Source organism: Lates calcarifer, linkage group LG2 (assembly GCF_001640805.2).
Source record: "Lates calcarifer isolate ASB-BC8 linkage group LG2, TLL_Latcal_v3, whole genome shotgun sequence".
Lineage (NCBI taxonomy): Eukaryota > Metazoa > Chordata > Actinopteri > Centropomidae > Lates > Lates calcarifer.
The window spans coordinates 25,747,386-25,773,561 of NC_066834.1; the positions used below are offsets into that span (position 1 = coordinate 25,747,386).

Genomic DNA, 26,176 nt, shown 5'->3' on the forward strand with positions numbered 1-26,176 from the left:
AATCCACACACATGCGCACACACATGTGCAGAATAGCTGTCTGTGATGCATCAGTTATTGCAAATGTACATAGGCATTATCATACAAACATACTCACATGCACATAAAAATAGCCTCACAAATGCCACAAACTGTACACACAGAAGTGCACAGGTACTCATAAGCATCGCAATCGGTTCTCACTGGTTCCCATTTGCCCTGTAACCACAAGAAAACAAATATAGGCCTCCTGGACATGTGTGTTCGTGTGGGTCTGTGTAGCAACTGGGGCGTGAGAGAGGGCTATCCTGTGTGTGTGTGTGTGTATGCCTGTGCCAGACTATTGTGCGGTCTCGGGTGTAAACGTGCAGTCAGGACTCATTTGGCAGACAAACAGGCCGCAGGGTGGCTAGGGAATCGACGTGTGTTTGTGTGTGTGTTTGTCTTAATGTGTGTATCTGATAGAGCAAAGGGAAGAGAAAAAAGGAAGAGAGCACGAGAGCAAGCAGCAGAGGTTAAGTCTGCATGACTGCACTGCAGCCTCTTTCTGTCAGACCAATGTATGGCACATGCACACACACACGTACCTACACACACACTCTCTCTGTACCTTCATAGATACAATAGAGCATCCTGCTATTTTGCCAAACATGCCCAAACATATATGTGACCAAACAGACATTTTGGGTCATTAACGCAACCAAACCTGTCCATAGGTCTATACTATTAACTGGTTTTGCAGGATACACTTAATAGGAGTTATAAATTTTGCTTGGATTATTTTCACTAGCAACAGATCTGTTCCATAAAGTGTTAAGTTATTATACTGCACAAAAGATGTGGGAAAGCAGTCAGGGTGGATGGTGGGCGTGCTAAGTGCGAAACACACCGGAGAGAATCCAGATATGCGTCCTAATTTAACTTTTGCTTTGAGTTATGTAAACAGAACATAACTGTAAATTATCCTTCAGTTGCTACAAGCAGATACTGGAAAACCAATTTTGTCTCTGGGCAACATAAAGGTCATTTTTAGGAGATAGGGTTGGAGGTTCACACAGTCACATTAGAGGAAAACAGCACAGAAGAGGAGAGGTGGCAGACATATGACAAGAAGCTGGCTGTCTTCACACAATGGCCATATCTGAATTACATTAGACAGTATATGAGTTTACATGTTTCATGTAGACTGTTGATAATTTCTTATCTGCATTTTAGGAAAACAAAACAAATGCTTTGAATATATGTATAGTATACAAAATATACTCTGTGTTCAGTTAACACAGAGACAGGGCAAAAAAAGCTCAACTAAGACCTGCTCATACAAAAGACATAAGCATGGTGTCTAGGGAACGCATGGCTTTACTTACAGGTCATGCCCCATGTTAGGTTTCTCTCCTTTACAGTTTATGTTAATATGTTTAAGCAAAGCGTTCAACTTAATTTTCATTGTACATTACAGTATATGCAGCTCAGCCCACCATCACCACAGCAAACAGCACACTGACTGTAAAACATCCACACATACTCAAACACACTCATACTTCCACACATAGTATGAGATGCCTTATCAACAATGGGCAGAAAGGAAATGTAATTAGAGCCAAATAAGGAACCTTTTTTTTGTCAAGTGAAATCACAGGTATGAAAGAAAGGTCTCCACCCCTCCCAACCACCACCACCATCTCTCCTTCTAACAACTCTCCTCCCTTTACTTTCTTCTCTCCTGCATCTCACTCTTCCTCATGCTCTCTCTCTCTCTCCATCAATACCTCTCTCTCTCCATCATCAGCACTAAATTCCCATTGATGTTTCTTTTCTTCTGCTGTATCGATCGCTTCATGAGAAGGAGGGGAGGAATGGAGGAAGGGGAGAAGGGAGAGATGGCGTTATCTGTTAATTAATTTGTCCTGAAGCCGGCCGCCTATTAATCAGACAGATAAGAGGCATTGGATGGCTGAACGGCGCAGACAGGCTGGTGGGGAGGGAAGGGGGTCTGGGAGGCACGCATACACACACACACACACACACGCACACAAACACAAATATACACAGACTTAGTCTCACATGCAGAGACTCACAGAAATATATGTATGGGAATGTAAGCATACACAAAGAACACAAACATGCTAATGGAACAAGAAGCCAGCACAGTGCAATTATGTATATTATGTTCGAAAACTCAACATAAGCGTGCACATATTTACAAAATCAGAGTAAATGCTCTTACACTCCACCTCATCTGCACACACACAAACCACATCCTGATAAAAATCATTGATGTACCTCAATAAGAAAAGGTGCACTTTCAGCTCAATAAATTAATCACGGGACTTTTAATTATTGGTGTTTCCTTGTGTGCGTGTTTGTGCACGTCTGTGCATTTTATGTGCAATTAAGAGGGAGATGTTTGTTGATGTGCAAACCATATTATTAAGGAACAGCTAGTCATGCTGACGTTCTTTTTTTTTTTTACCCTGTGTACTTACCGTGTGTGCCCCCACCAGCCCTAGATCAAATTCCACCATAGTGATGTGCAAGGATTGATTGAACCCTCTGCACTGCTCTCAATGCCAGAGCACTGAAAACACACACGGTCAAGTTAAAACACACAACCAGTTACAGCATTAAGTGATATTAACCCCTCACTCATGTCGTCTTCTCTTCACTTGACCCTGGGGTTTGAACAGATTCAATAAGTGTGCATGTGTTAATTTTAGCAATGCCAGAGCTTATTTCCCCTGCCCACAATGAGTGCTGAAGTCCTAAGGACCCCCCAAAGACATCTGCCTCAGTGAATGAGATGTGTGTGTGGGTGTGTGTGTGAATGAAGACCCCCTTAAGAAATTCACCTCTAATCCCTTCTGATGATTTCATTAAGTAGAAGAAGACACTGCCAGTTGGCAACGATACTACTCCCTTCACTGTGCTTTGTGTGTGTGTGTGTGTGTGTGTGTATCAATCATACACATTTGGATTCTTTCCAGTGTTCATTTATGTCTATGCATATGTGATACTGTATGTGTGTGTGCACGCAGCAGTGTCTATTTACTGTATATTCCTGTGTCAGTGTGTGTGTCAGAGATGTTAACAGTTGTAGATAGAATGAATTAGAGCACATTACAAACAACAATAGCCTGCAACCTGGACATAATGAGACGCCTGCCATTACCCATCAACACACTCTGAGATAAGAGCCCTTAACGTACATGCACACACACCAACACACCAACACACACACTATCACACACCTTACATCTCTAGAGGAGGCACACCGCAGCAGATGTTGTTGAAGAAATATCTTCCTTCTCATCTGCCTGCTTCTCCTGGCAGGATGCTCCTCTCAAACACACACACACACAAACACACACTGGAGGGCTGCAGCGAGGTCTGACAGGTGCGCTCACATGGGCCACTGTCTTTGCCTTCCCTATGACGGCTCGCACGCACACAAAAATGCACACATAGGCAGACAGGCAGGTGTGAATGGACAGGTGTGTGAGGAGAGGACAGCTGTGAGGAAAGGTGTGAGTGGGCAGGTGTTCCATTAAAGAGACAGACAGACAGAGAGAGAGCAGCTACAAGCAAAAGACTGGTGTACTTAAGTAAGAAAGTAATAGAGAGAAATGAAATAAAGATGTGAAAATAGTACCAATGAAAATCAGTAGAGAAAGTACAAGGAGAAAACAAAACAGACCAAACAATCAAAAGGCAGAAAGAAAAATATGAGAGACCCACAGAACAGAACATACAGACAGGTGTATCAAGATGGTTGGAAAGAAAAGAGAGTGAAGCCAGAATCAGATACAGATGGTCAGTCGTGGACAGACACTGACAGATAAAAAGGCATGGATTGCGATTGGAGAGACAGACAGATATAGACGTAGGCAAATAGAAAGACATGGATTGACACCGGAGAAAGCAGTAGTTTTGAGGCCATAGCTGCAATTAGTGTGTATGTGTGTGTGTGTCTGTGTGCGTGTGTGTGTTTGAGCGGCGGAGCAGCAATGGCTAGCATTGATCCATGGAGGTTGTGTCGGGGGGAGATAAGACCTGCCTTTCCCCAGGGAACAGCCCTGGGCACAGGGGAGAGAGGAAGACGAGGTGGAGGAGGACTCTGGTCAGCTGGATGGATGGAGGGTGGGCGTGGGGCAGGGTTGGGGGGAATTCTTTTGCTTGAGCAGCATGACTGCATATTAGAAACAGTAACACCAAAGACATTTTCACTAATAAGATTTTCAGTTAGAAATCTCTCTTTCTTTTCTTCTTCCCTAGGTTTCTCCACGCTGTCTTTGGCAGACCAGATGAGTCTACTGCAGAGTGCATGGATGGAGATTTTGATCCTGCGTGTTGTGTACCGCTCACTGTCCTTTGAAGACAAGGTTAGCGTCTTTGCCAACATGTGTGTCTCCCACTCTTATGGGATCTGTATATTTAGAAACATATAGCACATGTTAATTTGCAACCTCTCCACCTCACTTGTGTTTCTCTTTAGCTGGTGTATGCTGAGGACTACATAATGGACGAGGACCAGTCGAAGCTAGCTGGACTTCTGGACCTGAACAACGCCATCCTTCAGCTGGTCAAGAAATACAAATCCATGAAACTAGAGAAGGAGGAATTTGTCACTCTGAAGGCCATTGCTTTGGCCAACTCAGGTTTGAAATTCTGATGTTATCATCTGTGTGTTTGAGTTTGTGAGCACATGACTAGGCCAAGTAGAGAAAGAGTTAATCCTAGGAATCTCCAGGCCCATGGGACTCATTTAAACTGCATCATCAAAGGACCGATTTCAATACTCTGCGTCCAAACACACACAACACAACCGCGACACGACACATACTTTCACATACACACATATTCTGTCTTTTTTAACATCTGTACTTGTCAAACTTCCCACACTCTCTTTCTCTCCACACACAGTTGTATCATCATACTCATCATACAGTCACACATACCTATAGTCATTTTACACATGTATACACACACAAATGCACTGCACAAACACACATACATCTTAAACCTGAAGCTCACCTCCCACCCCCAAACAAAGTGACGATCCCTTTTACAATTAGCATAGTCGTCTCTTCAGATGCCTGTTAAATAAGGTGAAATCATTAGAGCCCAAAGTCTGTCGATAAAGCCCCCTCTCTGATGTGTCCAGCTGCATCGACAGCTGACTGACACACGCACACACACACACACTCTCTCTCACACACACACACACACACACACACGGCTTCTTCCTCCCATGACCCGTCTTTTGAACTTTGTCTTGGAAGCCGGCCAGCTCTTCAGTACTCTTTAATTACAAGGGGGGAGCTGTCAATACAATGTGTTTAAATGGAAGAATGCAATGGGAGAGCTTTGAATAGGGAGGGAGGGGCCTTTTGTTCAGATTCTGCCACCATCAACACGCACACGCAGATGCGCACGCACACACACACACACACACATTTTCCCAAATGTGCCAGTTTCATCTCTATGACACATGCATAAACACACACATACATTAATGTGTACTTAAATCTTAAAAGTGAAGCACTGAGAAGTGTTTGCTCACACAATTACAGTACATACTGTCATGCACATGCAGAAAATATTGACATATTGTTTTCCTGTGGGCTGTGTGTGACAATCAATCTCTTGGCTCTGTGTGTGTGCATGTGTGTAGGTGTGTCTGCTGGTACATGAATGTTGTGGGCCGAAACTTGAAACTTGGCTGGAACAACAGTATTGAGTTTGGAGAATGTTTGCTATTTTTGCTTGAAAATTATTACTCACGTTGTCAAAATCCATCCCAGTTATTTTTCTCTGTATTAAATAACCAGTAAATTAAGTAATCATTTGAGCTTTAGATCCAGCCCTCTGGTAATTTCTAAGTGGTGAGTAGGTTTGTCTTGGATTGCATTTTTTTGGATGGTTGTTTCCAATGCTTTGTCCACCCACATTTACATGCATGTGATGGACAGTAAAAAAAAATCAGGTGTCTCCGTATATAGTGAGGATCAATGCTGCACTTTTATGACTGATGACCATCTTTCTGTTTTGTTAATGTTGATTGAAAAATCTGTATTATCACAATGTGAGGATACCTACTACAAGAATAAATATTATTACCGTCAGGATCAAAATGGATGAAATGCTGGCAAGGTGGCCGACTAACTGCGGTCTGAATGTCCAGTTAGATTATATATTCTGAGGTTGGAAATGACACTTGGCTAAACTCTTTCTGAAGCTGAAATCCCTTTGCCACTTAATCACACCCAATAAATAAACTAAAAAAAATATCCAGATAAATCTCAAGAGTAATTTCGCCTCTAAAGCTTCCCTCGGTGTTGAGAAAAGTCACATTTGAAATAGTCATTCTTTTAACTGATTGAAATGGAAACAGCTGACACCCAAATAGGAACTTTGCATCACTGGCCAGACTCTCTAACTGCTCTTCAAGACAACAGAATGCTAGCATTAGCATTTTGAAGGGCACTGACACTAATTAATTCACAGGATGCTAATCGTCTGCATTAATGAAGCCAAGCCTTAAGAAATGTTAGCAAACGTGCCCCACATGTAAAGGCAGCTAAACTAGCCATGGGAAACAGGAGGCACGTGTGTGTGTGTGTGTGTGTGTGTGTGTGTGTGTGCATATATTTATGTGTGTTTGCATGCGTGTGTGTGTGTGTGTGTGTATTGTGAGTTCCATGTTAACATGTGTGTGTTTTAACAGCCTAATGTGCTTGTGCTCATTAACGTCTGCTGTTTTACTTGCGAGTGTACGGCAGGTCACAGCACAGGCAGCAGCCATGTCTACCAGCTTAAATACCAAACACACAATATTAATCAAAAACTATTTGAAACTCATTAAACCTCAGTTTAACTTATGGTAATTATGGACTGTGCTTCAGGAAACCACTTATTATAAATTCAAGAATAAAGAGGAGAAGGGAATTGTTTTTTCATTGTTGCTGACTTTACATTCATTTGTAGATTTTGTACATGAGCATTACCTGCTTGTCCTGCTTTACAGGATAAACTGTACAAAGTCTGTATTATATTAATCCAACTGGCAATGCTGTATAAGAGGCAGCTAAATATTTGCCCTAAACTTATTTACAGCAATTACACTGACCAAATGAGAGCTGCAAAACAGTTCAAATAAATGTATGATCTTAAATTGAAGAAATTAACCTTAAAGAATATATTTCCCCTCCCCTATAATTATTAATGCTCTCTCCTTAACAAAATATCATCATACAGCAGAGCATGAAAAAAACCTAGACGAGAGGATCATCTACTCTTATTTAAACCAGGAAAAAGTAGAAATTTGAAAACCAATGGAAGCTGAGTTTTCTATTGATCCCTATAGAATCCAACCCACTGTCTGGCCCTGCATACTGATACATGCATTACACTCTATAGATCCAATCCTGTGTATTTTATTGTGTTTGTGTGTCTAAGTGTACTTGCCTGTGTGAATTTATTTCGTCTGCACAGGATCATTTTTATGTTTCACTTACCATTCAGTGTATGTTTGTGTGCATTCATGCTTCTTTTGTATTTGTTTTGCTTGTGTTCAACTCCTTTGCATGTGGATGGTGTGAACATGTGCTTGTCTAATAAGTATGCTGTGAGAGGTGTTGGATGGATCACGAGTCAGTGTAGTACGATAAAGGCCAGAGTTGCTCTAGTAGGTAAACAATTACACTTAACAAAATGGGGCACACATAAATAGTTTTAATTGAATCTACCATTCAACATACACAGACATACACATACACCAGCTACGATAAAAGAGAAAGTAAAAAGTGAAATGGTTTGGTGATAAGGGATCATAACAAGAGCTGCCAACCAGAGTTTGTACACCACATACATGTTACATATTCTTCCTTGTAGTTCACATATATGTAGTTTATAAAGAGTACATACATTACATTGTATTTTCATACTTTGCGTGCATGTGTGTGTATGACTGTGGAATGCCTTAGCATTTTTTAAATGTGTATATTTACACTTGTATGTCTTGTGTGTGTGTTTGTGTGTATTTAGATGTGCGCGTAGGGGTGTGGTAGATGGGGGGGTTTCCTATCAATAGTTGCCTTGTGATTATTATTTAACATGCATGTAGTCATTGATCGGAGACATTGATCGGAGGTTGGGAGCTAAAGGCCAGCTCACATTAAGACTTTGCCTCCCTAAGGAGCAATATAAAGCATTATTATTGAGGGACAGTCTCAGCCTTTACAGCCACATATGCTGAAACACAACTTACATGCTAGCTCAAAGAGAGATTACAGATGTTTGCATCCAAATACTCATGCACACACACACACGCACACACACACGCACACACACTCAGGTATCCCTGCATCTCTCCATCATTCTACAAGTGTATTTCTTTTTTCTCCGCCCACTTGTCTCTTTGTCGGTCCATTCATCACACCCACTGATCCACACTTTAAAGACAGAGAACAGAGCAGTGCCTGAAATTGAAGCTCTAAGTTTCAACTATAAATTGTAGGTTTTCATTTTTAGGCATTTTAAAAGGGTGTGTAACAAAGTACTACATTCATAATTGCATGTTGAGGGCTAATAATATAATTAACATTGATTCTGTTCAGTCTGCAGAATAAAACACTGATGTTTTTTTTACTGATTATTATTTAAATTGAAGTCTAAGTTAGAGAAATTGTAAATTTAACTATACAGTATTATTACTCCTTAAATCAGCAGCATAGAATTTCCAACCCTGAGTTATGGTTTTCTGTAACACCTTGTTTTGTTCATGTTTGGATTTGTAGATTGAGTCTTTAGCACATCTCCCCTTTGTAGCACAGAGCAATAACACAGCAGTCAGAGGGGGCACAGGCACTGACAAAGACACACACTGTGAACATCGTGCCTACCCATGTTGGTGGTAAATACAGATCATAGGAATTCACTTTAAGGGTCCACTGCACACTAGGCTGATGACTGCTTTAAAATGTTTTTTCTTTTCTTTTATGGACATAACTCCACATTTAGAAACAAACAAATCACTTACACAACCATCCAGTTTCTCTATACACTCACTCACCCTGTTTAAAATTGTATTAATATGCTAAAATGAATTAAAACTTACCTATTCCTTTTTATTTGATATGTCAGAACTAAGATGGAATCACATTTGCGTTCAGAGGCTTGTAATTAAAATTTCCCTGCATGGAACTGAAACACATACAACACAATCAAATCCTCAAATCATTTCTAAAGTTTGGAATATATTCTACAATGTTTGCTTTATAATAATATTTATATGTTTATATTTCTCTGCCCTCTTTTCCCAGACTCCATGCACATTGAAGATGTGGATGCAGTGCAGAAGCTCCAAGATGTGCTCCACGAGGCCCTGCAGGACTACGAGGCTTCCCAGCACCAGGAGGATCCCCGCCGGGCGGGCAAGCTGCTCATGACCCTCCCCCTGCTCCGCCAGACCTCTACCAAGGCTGTGCAGCACTTCTACAGCATCAAGCAGGACGGCAAAGTCCCAATGCACAAACTCTTCCTGGAGCTGCTGGAAGCCAAGGTCTGAGTACAGGAGAATAGATGGAGGACAGCCAGACACCAGTCTGAACCACCTGAGCTTCACCTCAAATTCTGAACAGCAACTTTGAATGACCTCTTGCTCTTTTACACGCACACACTCTTACCTACACACACACACACACCCTCACAGAAACATGTCCCTGAAATATGTCCGCTGCCGCATCCCCCAGTGAATAAACGAGTAACCTAAACCTCTTACCTGAACCCCAAAAACTCTGCCGTCTTTGAGTAAAGGGCGCTCACTTGACCTTCTTTTTTGGGGAAGATGCTGACAGACTGACATGACCTCCCCTACAACCAAGGGAAGATGATATTTCCTTTTAAAACTATTAACAATCCACATAACAGTTTCCACGGTGACTCCGAACACTGATGACAGCAAAACAGTCACTTATGCATTTAAGATGTTATTAATGACAAACGCTTAAATGGGGACACATTTAAAAGAAACTGAAAACTCTTCATTTTAGTTCTTGAGAGACTCTTTATGACTGAACTTGTGTCTCCTTTTCCCTCCCTTTTTCCCCCCAACAGAGTTTTTTTAAGTGTTCAAGAAGAAAACGAGTGGGGAAAAAATGAACTCTAAAGAAGTATTAATGACGTTTGTTGTCAAATTACATGTACAATGAAATTTGGATGGATGGACAGAAAGAAAAGAAGAGGAGAGATTTTGCCCTGCCAAAGAATGGAGCTCATCCATTCAGAGGATGCCAGCAAACTTTACTGTCACAACCCAAAACTGTTACTGGTTTGATCTACCGGTGGCTTTCAGTCCTGGGCTTCAAGAGTACTGTTGGTTTTCTATTCCACCAGTTATTTGACATTGTTGTGGTGAAATCAAAAAACCAGCAGGGCTCAGACTTGAGGGACCAGGACTGTAAACCACAGCTGTAAACACTTTATGGTTCTCCCTAAATTCAGTTCCTGGTTTCCCATGACTCCCCTGCTTCAACTTCACTATTCGTTGTATTTGTTGAGGACCAGTGACCCTGGCCTCCCAAACTTGTCAGTATTACCACAGTATCAGTGTTTCTACACTTGACGTGGCTGAAAATGGTTCCAAATATTCTAACCACTTGAGGAATGATTAATTGACTGAGGTTTTAAGTAAAAATATTACCTACGAATAACAAAACAAGGCTGTCAAGAACAGATTCCCGCTTGGCTAACAGGTAGACGTCACACTCTCTGTGATGCTTTATATTCTGTCAAACACTCCTCTCGTGCTTGGACGTCTGTTTGAAACACTTTCAGCTGCTCAGTGGCCCCAGGTTTGCGGCTCTCCATTTACCAGTCAGTAGAGATTTCAGCCTGTCAATGAGAATAGTGCCATTAAGAATAGTCCAGCCCATGCTCATTACCCAAAACTCCGGAAAAAAAAAACTTCAGAACATCACTTCGGTGCTTCCTCTCCTTGCTCCGTTGCGTTCACAACTTCCAGCTCATCTCTTGCGTCAGTAGAGAGATATTTTTTGTGATTCATTCAGCGAGTGATGAGGAAGCTTCAGTCACTCAATGCAATATGAACCAGAAGGAAAGGTGTGCTGACAAAAACTGACTGAAAAACAACTATTGTTGCTTTCAAACTCCTTTTTTTCTTAATTTGTATCTTGAAAATAATCTTAGCGATGATACCAATGTTAGGGTTGTAAATAATTGTCATCCTGTATATGACATATACCCCAGCTTTGTTTTTGTTATTGATATTGTCTTCTTAAAACTGAATCAATCAATATGTCTTTCCTTTTTTTCAGCTTGATCACTTTCAGCAATTATCATATATATATAAATATAACAAGTAATAATGTATTAACAAATCAGCGTTTATCTTAGAAACTCTGAGCAATAGTGGTTTTTAAAGGAGGGGTTTGTGCATATGGACTAAGTCTGCAATATTAACATAATGTGCCAGTCTTAAATTTGGGAGAGAGAGGATGGGGATTTGAGGAGAGTTTGTAGCTTCTCTTTCTCTCTGTGTAACTTGCCATAAGCTATTAGATAACAGTCAATAGTTCCTTTGTTAGTAACAGTTACGCAGGAACAAATATGGACCAGGAATGTCAGGATGAGCTGTTAATGCTGCTGTCACATAAACACTGTGTGAATAATGTGAGGGTTAAAGAGGTAACACAAGCAGCTAAAAAACTAAAAGAAACATACTTAGTTTGCAGTTATCACATGGTTCTGATGTCTGCACCTTTTTTCCTTTTTTGTGATCAGGCACTTTTTGCTGTCACATTTAAGCTGATTAAAAAGAGACAGCTCAGTTCAATAGGCTAATACACAGTTTTTGTCCTTTTTCAGTTTAAGGTGAAAGTTTCTTTAGCCATGTGACCGAGTGTGGGGACCATCAAAATAAACCAGACTAACTATAGATTTGTACTGAGGGAAATGGTGCTACCAAAAACCAAACATCATCCAAATAAAAAAAATGTAACTGACAGTTTAATGTTAGCACACTGTTCCACTTCCTGTTGTCAGACATTTTGTTTTAAAGTTACAAAGAAAGTTGTAAGGGTTAAGATCACTGGTCTTGTGTATCTCAACTAATAAAATTAATAAAAAGGGGCAGACAGACTAAATTGCATCACAATTATTTCAATTTAAATTAGCCTCTGATTAAAGTGAACAACGAGATCTTGCAGAGCAGTATTTTTTAAAACATGGCTTGAATTATTAGTAGTAGTTAGTAGTAGTACTAAACTCATAGCTTTAATGGAAGATAGAGTTAAAACAGTGAACATCAAATCTGTTCCCTGTTAAATTCAAATATCTAGCAACAGGAGATGGAAAGTGAAAGCTGTCCGGAAACTGTCCCACATTGTTGAGTAAAGAGACGCTGATTTCATTGTTATGGCAAGAATGCATCTGGTTGACTGATTACAGCTGTAACAGGTGAAGACAGTCAGTTTTTTATATCATTATTTATGTAATTTCTAAAGCCGAACTAAGAATGCCAAAATGTGTAATCTAGATGACGGTGTAATCTAATATAAAATGGCAACTTGTCACAGCTGAGGAGTGCTGCAGTTTTAAGTGTAGTTGATCTCTAACATCACATGTTCTGTATCAAACATCAGTATTATTAGTAAGGGGTATTTTCTCAGCCTTCTTAAACATTGTATATTGTAAATTATACAGATTATAATTCTAACATAAGACATTTTATTGGAAACAAAATCGAGAGAAAAAAAGAAAAAAAAATGTAGTTCAGCCTCGATGTGTGTTTCATGTTTGCTGTTTTTTCTATCAGGAAAAAACCTGTCTTATTTTCTTTCTTTCTTTCTTTCTTTCTTTCTTTCTTTCTTTCTTTCCTCTGTCTGTTTTTGTTTTCAAGTCCTCTCTCTGTTTGATCCCTTCCTCCTCTGTTGAGTCCTTTAAGGCAAATGCTGTGTGCTTTTTCTTGTGGTGATTCCCGTTCTTGTGCTGTGTGCTTCTTCTTTAGACAACACAGAGTAGACTAGAGGCCATGTTGTCTGTCAGTCGGATCAGTCCGCTGGGGGTCTGGGTACCGGATTCTCTCCTAATGAACCGAACCGGATATAAGGCTCTTCTTCTAGGAACTTAACTAGACCACCAGGATCAAATTACAGTATTCATCTTTACCAAACTATACATAAATAATTAAATATTTAGTATCTAAATGAAGAAACACCTTACAAGTATTTAAAAAGGGATCATTTGTGTAACTTTCCTGTAGAGTAAACAATATACTGTATATCTTTAGGTTTAAATAAAGATGAAATGAAAAGGACATTTGAGTAATTCAGAACTGTAGGTGACTCTTTTTTGAACTCGCTGTACATAACTGCCTTCCATACAGCTCAGCTCAACCATTATCTTTACTGTTTCAGCAGGCAAAAGGAGAAAATATGAGAATATGAAAACTTTTTTTCCCTTAAATTATTTACATTGTTTCCAGTTATTTCATCTTATTTTAAGAAAAATATCTGGCTTTACACAGTGAATCTGACAGATGAAGGACAGAACCAGCTGTGGTGTGGATTCAAATGTTAAAAGGAAAAAGCTTGACATGTTTAATTTGCTCTTGCTGTTTCTCTTCACATAGGTTCATTACAGTGTGGTGACATGCTTCTGTGCTCTGCTGGAATTAAACTGCAAAATCCAAAATCAACAACCTTTAATAAACATGTTATTATACTCATTGTACCTCTTGATACAAATTTATAGATTCATATTATGCACTACAAGTAGCATAAATTCAAAGATTCTAAGGATCATCAAAGGTCTTAAACATGAACATTTGGAAATATGCAGGAAACATATTTTACATCTGCATACAAGATATTTGTAGGTGAAATCCCTGATGACAGAGTTGAATCTCCTATCTTGATTGTAACTTAAAACACTGTCTCATTGTCAGAAAAATGGTATTTCACCATCAACTGTACATTAATCTACATACAAGTTATGGAGAAAAAAGGTGCTCTTTTCTTACTATTGTTTCCTTCTGTTACTGTTTTTATTTATTTGTCAGGTTGTCAAACCAGTCCTTTGCACTCCTGAACAATTCAATACAATGAAAGATGTTACACGTCTCCCTGAAGTGATTAACACTGAGCTGGATTTGGCTTTAAAGTGTGAACAAGCTAAATTTCTGATAGTAGGAAATACTGATGTGTAAGGTTTTTCCAAATTTACTAAGAGTCAAATATTTATCATTGTCAAATGCTGCCATGTTTGAATGCTGAATAATAAAAAGAAAAGAAAATCTACCAGCTAAAATCAGAGGGGAGACTGTGTGTTTCTTTCAGAAGTTTTGATATAACTTGCTGCTCATAGCCAAGATATTATTTAGATGTACAGGACTGAGATGTTTTTCCTTTTTTTTCTTGTTAAAAAGCAATATTTTGATGACTGTACAATGACGAGGCAAGAGTTGCACTTGTTTGTGTTGGGTTATAGATTCAAATGCTGATGTATCTATTGGAATTATTCTGCTCTTAATGTTGAAACCATATAAATAACAACAAACCAAACTGGTATTTTCTATGAGGAGCAGTGGAAGAAGGACTGTCTGGGTTTTTGCAGAGCCATTGATAGAAAGAGTTTGACCTGGTTGCACTTTGGGTACCGCCCTCATCTGGAACTTAGATCCTTTAGCTGCAAATACTCTATGTAACAATAGTTTGAGAAGAAGGATGAGTTATTTAGCCATAGCGACAAAGGAGGATTGCCCATCTTCCATGGCTGCCCCTGAAAACTGCTAAGGCCAAACTGTGTCTATCTACAGCTCTACAGTGTTTAGTCATTTAGTTGTATTTAACCCCAAATGTAACTGCCACTTGTACTGCAGCTAACCCTGCAGTCTGAATTTGCAAATAAGAAGAAAATATTTAAGGGAGAGAGAAAGTTGACACATTTGGATAAAAAGGATATTTAAAGGATTTTTAAAAAGACCCTTGTGTGGTGGAAAAGAGTTGTGGAAGAGAGAAGACCCTGTAGTGTTATTAAAAACATGTCTGTAGATTTTAGATGTGCTTCACATCAGTAAATTCAAAAAAAAAAAAAAAAGAAAAAAGATAAACAATTACCTGTATATTTTTGTGACGTGTATCATACAAGTGTGCTCCAACAATAATGTCCATTTGTGTAAATGTATTTATTTCACATTGTATATATTGTTCAATGCAAAAAGAGAGACCTATGATTCTGTAACTTAAACTACTATGGGTTGAAACATTACATGTGTTACTCCAGACTATGCCTTTCAGGATTATTACAGTAGAGCAATATCAATTAAAACCAGGCTTCCAGTTTTGAAATCCGTCTTGTGTCTCTGATTCTTCACACATTTAGTTGTTGCTGATACGAGTGCATTTCGTTTACAATAAACACATAATCTATCCCAGGATAGTTAACCAAGCAATCCAGGAATTCTTTTTGTAATGAAGTCTTGACTTAATGTTGGGTTACATGTATGTGGAGAAGAGAGTGGAAAGATCAAGGTGACTGCAGCCCATATCTGGCCCAGTTTTTGACTTAACATAATGATAACTCAGCTAGTATATCTAATAATTCCAGAAAATAGCAAACAGTGTTATTTGAGTGACAGCAATCAAATTTGGTTCAGACTTCCCCTCAGAAAAAATTGCAACAACTATGGTGATACCCTCACTTTTCATCTACCACAGTTATTTAGTAAAAAATGCACTTGACCCAGTATTTATGGCAGGTATTTATGACCAAATACCTGCTAAATTAATGACTTCCCCATCAACCCAAACTATTAGCTGATGTCAGATATTAGCATGCTGACATTAGCATGTAGCTCATCTTGCCTAAGTATAGCCTCACAGAGCATGGCTATAAACTCATAGCCTTGTTGTAAAAGTGTTGCTGTGTTAAGAATTATTTTTAGTGCTTCACCTAAGAACAATGCAGCAGTAGTTGTCAAGACAGGATTATGTTAATCATTATTTTGCCAAACTAATCTATCTGTCTGTTATGGTGCATTTACCTTCACACTGCCAAGCAAAATCCCACATTTCTGAATCTGAATCATAGACCCCTGTCACCCATTTATAGATTTGTGTTTCTGCTACCATCACCTTATTATGAGTAAAATGAAAGACAGCTTTGAAGAATGAATGGAAAGAGTGAGAGAGAGGGGAGGAGAGAGCAAGGATGGCAGGAGGGAAGAGGAAGTGGTAACAGCCTGCTCCAGTGGGTGGCTAACTACTGTCCATTCTGAATGACCAGATCTCCTGCTCTTGCCGAGGGCACTAAAAACACACGTGCACACACACACTGACTAATGTAAGACATGCTGTACATCATTAAAAAGAAAAGATCCTACAAAAGCAGAAACAGACATAAATAGAAAACATCTTATTCTTTCACTCTCTTTCTCATTCTCTTGCTTCTTTAACTCTTTTTATTGTTTTTATATCATTTGTATCACATGTACTTCACCCCCCCCTTCCCCCCTTTCATTTACTCTTATTCCCTCTCCCTGTCACCCTCACAGCTTACCTTTCTCTCTCTCTCTCTCTCTCTCTCTCTCTCTCTCTCTCTCTCTTTGTGTGTGTGTGTGTGTGTTTCTGTCTCTCTCTCTCTCTCTTTCTCTCTCCTAATAGCCAGCAGCAGTAAATGGGATGCAGAGGCCAGATATTTAATGTAGCAGAGAGCTGTGAAGCGTTTTAAGAAGCCTTTTTCTAACAGGGGGAGCCCTGACCTGCAGGCAAATATTTTTCAACCAGATAACATAAGAAGATATTAGCGGAAAGAGAGGAGGATTTTTATTCCATTTTTTCCTTCTCTCTTGTTACAATCTCTCTCTCTCTCTCTCTCTCTCTTTTTTCTATTTGGGTTGTTGCCTGGTCACCCAGCCCCCTGCACATACGTTTTATTTTACTTGCTTGCCTTTTGGAGTTCATTTATTTTATTTTATCTTTGATTCATTATTATGATACGATAAAAGCTACTTGAGCATTTCAGCTGCTGAGGGGCTCTTATCGTTAACCTTGTGGAACGCATGTAAGAGTGGGCTCCACATGCCGCATCGCTAATGGCCAACTTAACTCCTCTCTTCTCCTCCTCCACCTTCTGGCTTAATCTACATCTCTCCTTCCATCTTTGTCTCTCTCTGAGTATCTTTCACCCCTTTATCCTGCTCCTCTGCTATCTCCTCTTTCCTATCATAATCTCCTCCAAATGTTTTTCTCTGTTTTTAAAAAAAAAAATATTTCAAGTTCTCGATTCAGTATTCAAATTACTTGTATTTCTTTTGTATAGAATAAAATAAAACTCAGCATAGCTCTGTTCTACTCTACTCAGCATTATAGACTAATGAATGACACAGCTTTTTGTGACTGTTTAACTTAAGCACTAAAAAAAAGGATATAACCCCAATCTGTCACTGTTGATAGCTGTGATGAGCTGGATTTTTCAGGTTTAAAACTCCACTGTCTGATGAAGCATATGAAGTCACCACTGGCAGTTCATCCATTGCAGACATTATTTTTGGGGTCCCACAGGGTTAATTTTTTGGCCCCATTTCATTCTCCATTTACATGCATAAAGTTTCACTGTTATACCAATGGTGCACAGTTATAGCTGCCCATAACACCTAATGACACTATTAGTCTAGACAGTCGTAGAAGCTGCTTTGCAGATATGAAGTGTTGAATGTTACAGATATTTCAACAGCTTAATGAAACTAAATCCAGAGGATAAGATCGCTGTCTATCAATTAAATCAAGCCATTGATTTACTGTCAATGGGGTACACTTTCAAAGAAAATTCATCAGCAAGAAAGATAAACAATTTGATGGACATTTTAACTATCAACATTTGCACACAAGCGCCTTTGTGTGTGTGTGTGTGTGTGTGTGTGTGTGTGTGTGTGTGTGTGTGTGTTAAAACTGATGGTTCTGCCCAGTTTACTAAACCAAGCTGCATCTACTTAGAACATGCACAGAACCTGCTGAGTAGAAAGAAGCAAAATGTCTTTTGCATCAGCCACAGTTCTCAATACCATGTTACCATCCACATGTTTTTCAAAAGAGAGAAAAAAAAAAAGTAAAAAAGTTGGCATATTGATAAATCCATTGTTGCCGTTGTTTTACATTTGATTGGTGCTTTTTAATTTGTCATTTTGTTGCTCCCACCTCTTCTGCAATAATTTAATGCCACCAACTTGAGAATTAGCACCTAAGGCTGTTTATCATGATGTGCCCAACTCCCAAGATTCTTATATAATGGTAGTAGAAATGCACATTAGTTCACATTTTCTTTTGCACATCTCCCAAAATTTGGGTAATCTCAGAATGTTGGTGTTTGACATTTGAATGTTAAAATCTTCATCCTCACAGTTTGAACTGCTATGTGGACGATTAGTTGCAGTTGTAAATGAAAACACATATGTCATTCTTCAAAATGAACAGTATGTCAACAAAAGTTAAAATAGGAAGAAAACAGGAGACCAAGGTGCTTAGAGACATATGGTTACATCTGTTTTGTCACAGCCTACAGGGGAAGTCTTTGTTGCACCCAGTCTCTTGCTAAAGGATCAACAATAACTGATGTAGGTTAAACAATGCAAACATGCTTGCAGGATTTAAGTATATATTGTCACAAAAATCAAAAATAGAAGGCAGTGCAGTTCATTTCTAGTGCTTGGACAAGATCTTACAATGTTCCTCAGGAAGCAGTAACCCTCTAAAAAAAAGTGACAGTAACACAGTTACACAAGCCAACTTCTTCACTCAGGCCTCATACTGAAGTCTGATTTCATTTCAGAGGGCCTCTTATTGGGTTTGAGAGAAACCCTGGATGTGATTTTTTCCTCCTAATATGGTGTCAAACAGGGTCAGTCTCCAAGGGTGACCATATCTGTTTTAGGCGCTGTGACCTGTAAAGTGCTAATGTGTGGCAGTTTCACACTGATGGTGTTTCAGAGGCCTGTTTTGGAGCTATTTAACCCCCCCCCCATGTGTGTGTACCTATGTGTACATTTATATCTAGTGTGTAGGTGGGTGGCTATGTGTTCATTTTGTCATGTGTGATTTATAATTCTGCAATCTTCTGGGGTCCACATGTGGTCATATGTAAGCACAATTTGTATGTGTCGAAATTTCTATGTGCTTTTGTGTGCGTGTGTATGTGTGCATGCATGTGTGTTTGTCTTATCCTAGCATCCCCTTGTATCAGTGGTGGGGTTCCCTTGGGATTCACAGGCCTGGTGACATGGACTCACAGTGGTAATGGCCTTTTACAGGATCTAGCTCCCCTGATACACGCACACACACACACATACACACACACACACACACACACACACACACACACACACACACACACACCACAGATAGGAGTAACACAGTGCACAGTGACAAACCAACTAGTGCACAAATATGGGCACGGATGGAAATATTTAGACTCAACCAAACTGAACAGATGTGAACACATACACATAGTTTTATATGGAGAATATATGTGTATATTATAGGACTTTAAGTAATAAACAGAATCACAAAAATGAAATTCATATATATAATTGTTGTGAGTCCAAATCCCTCAGAAGACTTTCATTATAAGTAACACTTTGGTCTTTTTTCACTTTTGCCTATTTCTGTTCTCTGCTTTGTTTCTGTAATAGTGTTTGTAATGAGTCGGTAAATAATATCCAAGGGAAAGAATGACATGTGAGAAAACTGACATGAGAGCAGTGCCATGATGTTATTATGAGTAATTTTCCTTTCTCCTGCATCACTCTCCTTATTTTTTGTCTCTTCTTCATATTTCTTTCTTCTCTCCTTGTTCTGTGCTCTCCATTGAGCCTCTCTCCATCACATCACATATGGCCTACTTAGCTTACATGCTAACTAGCAGACCACTGTGTTTGTAATTTATGGTCCTTCGTTTGTGCAAACCTTCTGTGATTTACTTGTTCTATGTCCCTATGTCACTCTTTGTCTTTTTCTTTCTATACATCATCATTGTTTGATCCTTCCTTTGTTCTTTTCTCATCTAGCTTTTTATCTTATTCACTGTAACTATAAATCACCTTCATTCACTTGCCTTACTTCCATCTTTTGCCTCTTTCCATTTTGCCAACATCCTATCCTCTTGTGTCATCCCATTCTCCATCTTTCCCCCTCTCTTTTCTCATTCTGTCCCCCATCCTTCTATCTTGCGGGGTGTAAAGTGGCTTAGGTGGCTGTGCGCATCTGAGCTGCATGTGCGAGCTATAAGAGGGTCAGCTGTCTATTTGCACTTTTAACGTCTTAACTCTATACGATGGGCCATTTATTCTCACTCTCTCCTCTCTCTTCCCCTCTCTCTCCACCCTTCCCGTCCTCTCTCAGTGTCTATTGCTCTCTATCTCTCTCTTAGGACAGTAAATGTTTTAACTCTCCATTCTATGGGCCATTCATTAAGTTAGTGTACTTTAATAAATAGTCTGATGTGTCACTGACCAGTGAATTAGTGGCACTTTAAATCCTCCACTAGTGGCCAATAGATAGCCTGAAGCTTTGATATGCAGGGGCCACTTTTCCTCAGAAAGGCAATTAGGCCAATATGTATGTTAATAATGTGTCAGTATTCAAAGCACAACTTATTTGCTAACTCTTCCCTGTTTACACTTACATTACATTTGTATTTTTATAAATATTTCTTAAGTTTGAATTATAAATAAACAGACTACAGAACTGATTTAGAATACACAGCAGCTTACACAGTCTTTCAAAATAAATGATAAAATACTTGTTTTTATTATAGCTGTATGTTTTCTGATGTGACAGCTCTGTCAGCAGGACATTATTTGGCTGTGCCTCCCAAAACCTTTGCAGATCACTGTTGGAAAATCAATTTGTTTTGTGATGTGACAACACTATATTTAAGGTGTGGTCAGACTTATGGTTTGGTTAAAATAATTACTTTGCTAACGTTACTACACATAATAAAACATACATATTTTTTGCTATTGTCACCAGGCTTCCTCCTTTGCTCCTATCACAATATAAAAAATGATTCTCATTCATTATTACTGTAGTTTTGAATCAAACAAGATGTTACAACAGAATAATACTTGCCTCCAGCAAGCTACAGTTAGCACTCAGTCCTTGAGCGCACAATTTACATCCAATGCCGTCTTTCAGTGCCAACACAGCGAGGGAGAGTTCTTTCAGCTGACAGCTTGTTAGCTGTCTTACCAGGAGAGGGTTGATATTGGTTTGTTGTCTCTTTGTTCACTGGACAAGCTGGTCCAGAGGGATGTGACTCGCAGTAATTCCCAGTAATAATTAAGTTGTCTTATTTACTAACATTAGCCACAGATGCATCAAAGAGCCACAGTGTCTCCTCAACCTTAAAGAGCAACTTTATTGCTGTAGTGATATGAAGGTATACTCCAGGGTGTATCAGTACACCATAACATCATTGTTGGGTATGGTTTCAGGTGCAACAGGGCACACTTCTGACCACACACAACCACACCCATCAGTGATGCTGGGTTTCAGTTAGAGTGGTGATGCATTTATTTATCATCAGAGATGTAATACAAAAAGCAGGAAATGTTATTCATAGTTGTAAAAGTAATATTTGCTCAGTGATGACTGTTCGAGAAGTACAGTCAGAACAAAATGAAAATTAACAAAATACAACAACAATTCAGGAAACAAAACAACAATTCACAAGTTGTTGAATTGTTCTTGTGTTTTCTGAGTTGTCTTTGAGTTTTGGCCTTCAAAGCCACCACAGAGAAGCCACACAGGAACATACTTGACTTCCTAAGTAGGAACTGTGACTGAAAGGGACATTTTAATTCATTTCTAAATAGTAAACCTCCACATTCAGCTAGTGAATGCAGCATTGCTGATGGAAAAGTGTTCACACTAAGACAGTGGCTTAGCTGTAGGTCTATATTCAAATTTGTTTTGCTGTTTCTGTCTACATTCTGCCCCCTCATGGTCAGAAATCAAGCAAAACAGACGCTGCCCAGAAAAACTTTTAAAAAATTCATACTGTGCTACACCTATTGTTGTATCAGCTGGTGATGTGCAACTTATTATATTATTCTATTTTAGAAATTCAGTGCATTTAGTGGGTTGATTCCCATGTGTGCATATAAGTGATGATAGTAGCTGAGTAGCTGAAGTGCCCCAAGCTAATAATATAGCCTTGACAGGAGAAAGGTGATTGGCATAGACAAAGTGTGTGCGAGACAAAGTGTGTGTGAGAGAGAGACTGGATGATTATGTGTATGTGCATTGTCAAGAGAGGCAGGAGGTTAATTCAATCCTATAGAAACGCAGCATGGAGGGGATTGGACAGCACAGCCCTGAGGGTGTCACTGGCCTCAACCCCAATAGGGGGCAGAAAGTGTGCGTGTGCGCACACACACACACACACACACAGTATGGACACTGTGACTTGAGGGTATAAAATCTGAAAAGCCTAGGAAAAGCCAAATTGTTTTTATATCTAGTTTCTGGTGCATTTCATTTAGAGCCAAGGAGGATAAATGATGAACATGGATTAAAATATATATCTATTTATAGAAAATGCTGCATAAAACAAGGACAAGAAAGAAGAGGACATTTAGAGAGGCGTGATGATGGTGGACAGTAAGAGGGATTGAGGGCATTGGGAGGGGAGAAGGGAATGGAGTGAATGGAGGAAAGAATGAGTGGTGCCTGTGGAGAGTAGGATGTGTGGTAGAGGTGCATGAGTGGAGGACAGAAGTGACCAAAATAGACAGTACAGATATTAGGATGATACAAGTGGAAGAGAAAAATGAAAGGGACAGCCTAAATAAACCAAGCTACATTTTTCACTCACACCAGCATATTTGCCAACTAAGCATGAAGAGTTCCTGAGGCTTTGATGCAAACTATTCTAACTAATTTGATGAATGGGCTACAAAGAAAAATTTTGACAAGAATTCTACCTTTTCTCTTTTCCATCCCACTCATTAGGTCCTGTGAAGAAGAATATTGACTTGAGGGTTGGCATTGGCACTGAATTTCCACAGAGCTGCATTTATTTATTTATTTATTTGGTACCAGCATGTAAGTGCCAGCTTTCATCCATGGTGCTTGTTGCTCGTTTGGAATTATAGCCCTGTAGGGGATACTATATACTGTATATGTTCCACGGGATAGTCTTCACTTGTCTTCATGCTTTTTCACATGCTCTGTTTTATGTCAGTGAGCATCAGTCTATTCCATCTTTTCCACAGGATGGGCAACTTAAAGTCATAATTTACTTGAAGGAATCTGGTTAGAATTGAATGTGTATGTTAAAAAAAAAAAAAAAAGTGTATGTTTTAAAAAAGTGTTTTGTGCACCAGTATCATTTAGAAATGGTGTTGTTGTTATTTTTAGTTACTGAACACTAGTAGTGCCTATTTTGTTTGTCATTCACACTAACAAAGGACATACATGGGCCAGCATATATCCTCAAGATGTCTTAGACCGCAAGGTCATATATTTTAGTGAGCAACATTAAATACATATTTTTGTTTATTTACAAGAAAATGCAGCTTGTGAAGGTGTAAACATGCTAATATATGTGCACAAAGGCATGTGCACATATACTGAAAAAAATCTAAAATCAGTGATGGACAAATGATGAGCTTGCACTCATCACCATGTTATTATTTGAAAGTTAAAAATTGTTCTTTAATGTGTCAGGCCTAAAATAGATACATGTGTGTGCTTGTGTGTGTGTGTGTGTGTGTGTGTGTGTGTGTGTGTGTGTGCGCGCGTGTGTGTAACATTTCCATACGGACAACCTAAGACTGTACTTTGTTTAAAACACACACACTCACACACAGCCCAACCATCAATTTATTCCACTTTTCCTAATCAGCAGCGAGGCCAAGGATGTCTCCATACATATTCATGCTACTTTGGAAATGCAGAGAGACGATACATTTACAGCCTACATTTACCATATTACCCTTAATGTTATTAGACCAGCAAACACAATTTAGCCAAATATAAGTCATACATAAGTAATTTAGAAGATGAGACAATATTAATTGTGTGATCGTCATCCGGTTTTAATCCCGTTTGTGTGATAGCACTTCAGTCTCTGGAATTGAATGCGCCTGGCTGAATAAATTAGTACAATCAATGTATGACTAAATTCTTTGTCATGTGGACACACTCTGTGCAAATCTATGCAAATGTCTTATGAGAAGAGGATAAGAGAAACTCTCCTTGGCTAACAGAGCTCTTGATGATCATAGCCTATCTGACACAGTGGTGTGATGTCATTTTCAGCCTCTCAGAGGGAAAGACAAAAAGGAGGAAAACATTATAGAGACTGCAAAAAGTGAAGATCTTTTTTTTCTGAGTAGATGTTTGATGACATGAATTAGAATGTTTGCTTGTATAAAGATCCGCCTGTCACAAGTTAATTTTATTGAGGCCTTTACACATTATAAACATATTATGCCTTTGTTTGCATCTGGAGAGAGCCAAGTAACTCATAAATCTGCCATCATGACTCACAAAAGCAACATTCATTTTTCAGTTTTCAAATTTATGTGCATGTAAGAATGTACCCTTTAGTTAAGAGAGACTATTATTTTCTTTTTGCAAACATTTTTGATCAAGTTCATAGTTTAGTTCCCCTTCTCCACTTTCAATTTCTCTCTTCCTTCTTCTGGCCATTCATCTACTCCTTCCACCACCTTCATTTTCCTCTTCTCTCCCTCCCTCTTTTGCTTTCTCCTTTTATTTCCCTTCTCCAGGCCTTTGCTCCCTACCTCTATCCTAGCCCCTAGCCACCTCCCCTCTCCTCCTCTCCCCTCCCTTTGCTCCTCTCTGCCTGGTATTGATTAGAAGGCGAACCTCTAATCTCCTTAAGGTCATTAGGAACACTTAATTAAAACCTAGTTAGAATGCCTTTGTTCAACCAAAGCAAATTGCAGCTGTTCAAACGCGATTAGTATGATAACGCAAAAACTTGTCGGCAGGGAAAAATATAAGAGAGGGTCTTTTTTTGGTAGAAATGTTTACACAATTTAAATGCAGAGCGCTTGATCACACAGTCAAAGTCTAAACTACTGTATACTTGAGCTAGTGCTTCGGTTTCTGCTGTGTGTATATTTTGCTAGTGGATGTTCAACTTTATGAAGCTAGAGGATTTATGCATGTTACTGGTTTGTTTTATAGGCCTCAAGTAACAGGCTTGTAGTGCATGTGGTAATGCATTTACAGATTTGAATGAAAATAAAAAAGTGTATATTTGTGTAAAGATAGAACAGTTGATGATCTACATTGCAATTTTCTTTACAAAAAAAGTCTTTACAATTCCTTTTATATTACTCAACTCAGATTTTTACACACAGCTCCATGCATACATATAAATGCTTCAAAAATATTTTAAACGTCCAAATTTTAATCATATATTATACAGCATTCACAGCAGCTATACAGTACATAACTAAGTCACTCTTACATGTGAGGCTTCATCAGGGATACATACTGCAATTACTAATTCACTATTAATTGTTACCAAGGCCCAATTAATGGCACAAATAGCAGTGCATCCCTGGTGACTGCCATTAAATTGCAAATTGCAAACACACACACACACACACACACACACACACACACAAATAGAGAGACAGAGAGAGAGAGAGAGAGAGAGAGAGGGTGAAGTACAAAGAGCCAAAGAGCTCCTAACATCAAAAGAATGGGCAAAACTAAATAAAAAAGGATATGTGGACTATGCAAAACATATGTTGAATCTTTTGAATTTATTATTGATTGTAGAGATTGTTGATAAACTGGATCTATGTATTCAATTAACAGCCCACCTTAATATGTAGGTTAAGAGTTATAGCCTACAGAAAGTGGACAAATATAGGTTGTGTTAATATTTTGTGCTCTTTACAATTGTACTTATGAATAAATCTATCCATTCTTCACCCATTTTCATAGATTCCTGTTTGTTTGTTTGTTTTGCTTTTCTCATCAGTGCCATAAGGAAGGCCTATTACAACTTTAAATGGTGATGTAGTATTTTGGTAAAAACAAGTTTGACAGATAACATTAAATACATCACAAAATGATTTTCTTCCTACTCGGTCTTTCAGTGGCCGGAGCAGATCACCGTTGCCTAGCGACGGCGGTAG

The 26,176-nt window shown here is 39.0% G+C and overlaps 1 protein-coding gene across 5 annotated transcripts in view; it reads left to right on the forward strand.

Annotated features, from left to right (window-relative positions):
• The window catches only part of esrrga (estrogen-related receptor gamma a), a 141,693-nt gene extending 126,349 nt beyond the window's left edge, over window positions 1-15,344 (forward strand). For all 5 annotated transcript variants that reach the window (XM_018666996.2, XM_051077459.1, XM_051077455.1 and 2 more), the window contains 3 exons: window positions 4,252-4,358; window positions 4,472-4,634; window positions 9,300-15,344. In XM_018666996.2, the coding sequence (XP_018522512.1) occupies window positions 4,252-4,358; window positions 4,472-4,634; window positions 9,300-9,544 (515 nt within the window). In that variant the 3' untranslated portion in view covers window positions 9,545-15,344. The remainder of the gene's footprint in view (window positions 1-4,251; window positions 4,359-4,471; window positions 4,635-9,299) is intronic.
• The last annotated feature ends 10,832 nt before the right edge of the window (window positions 15,345-26,176 follow it).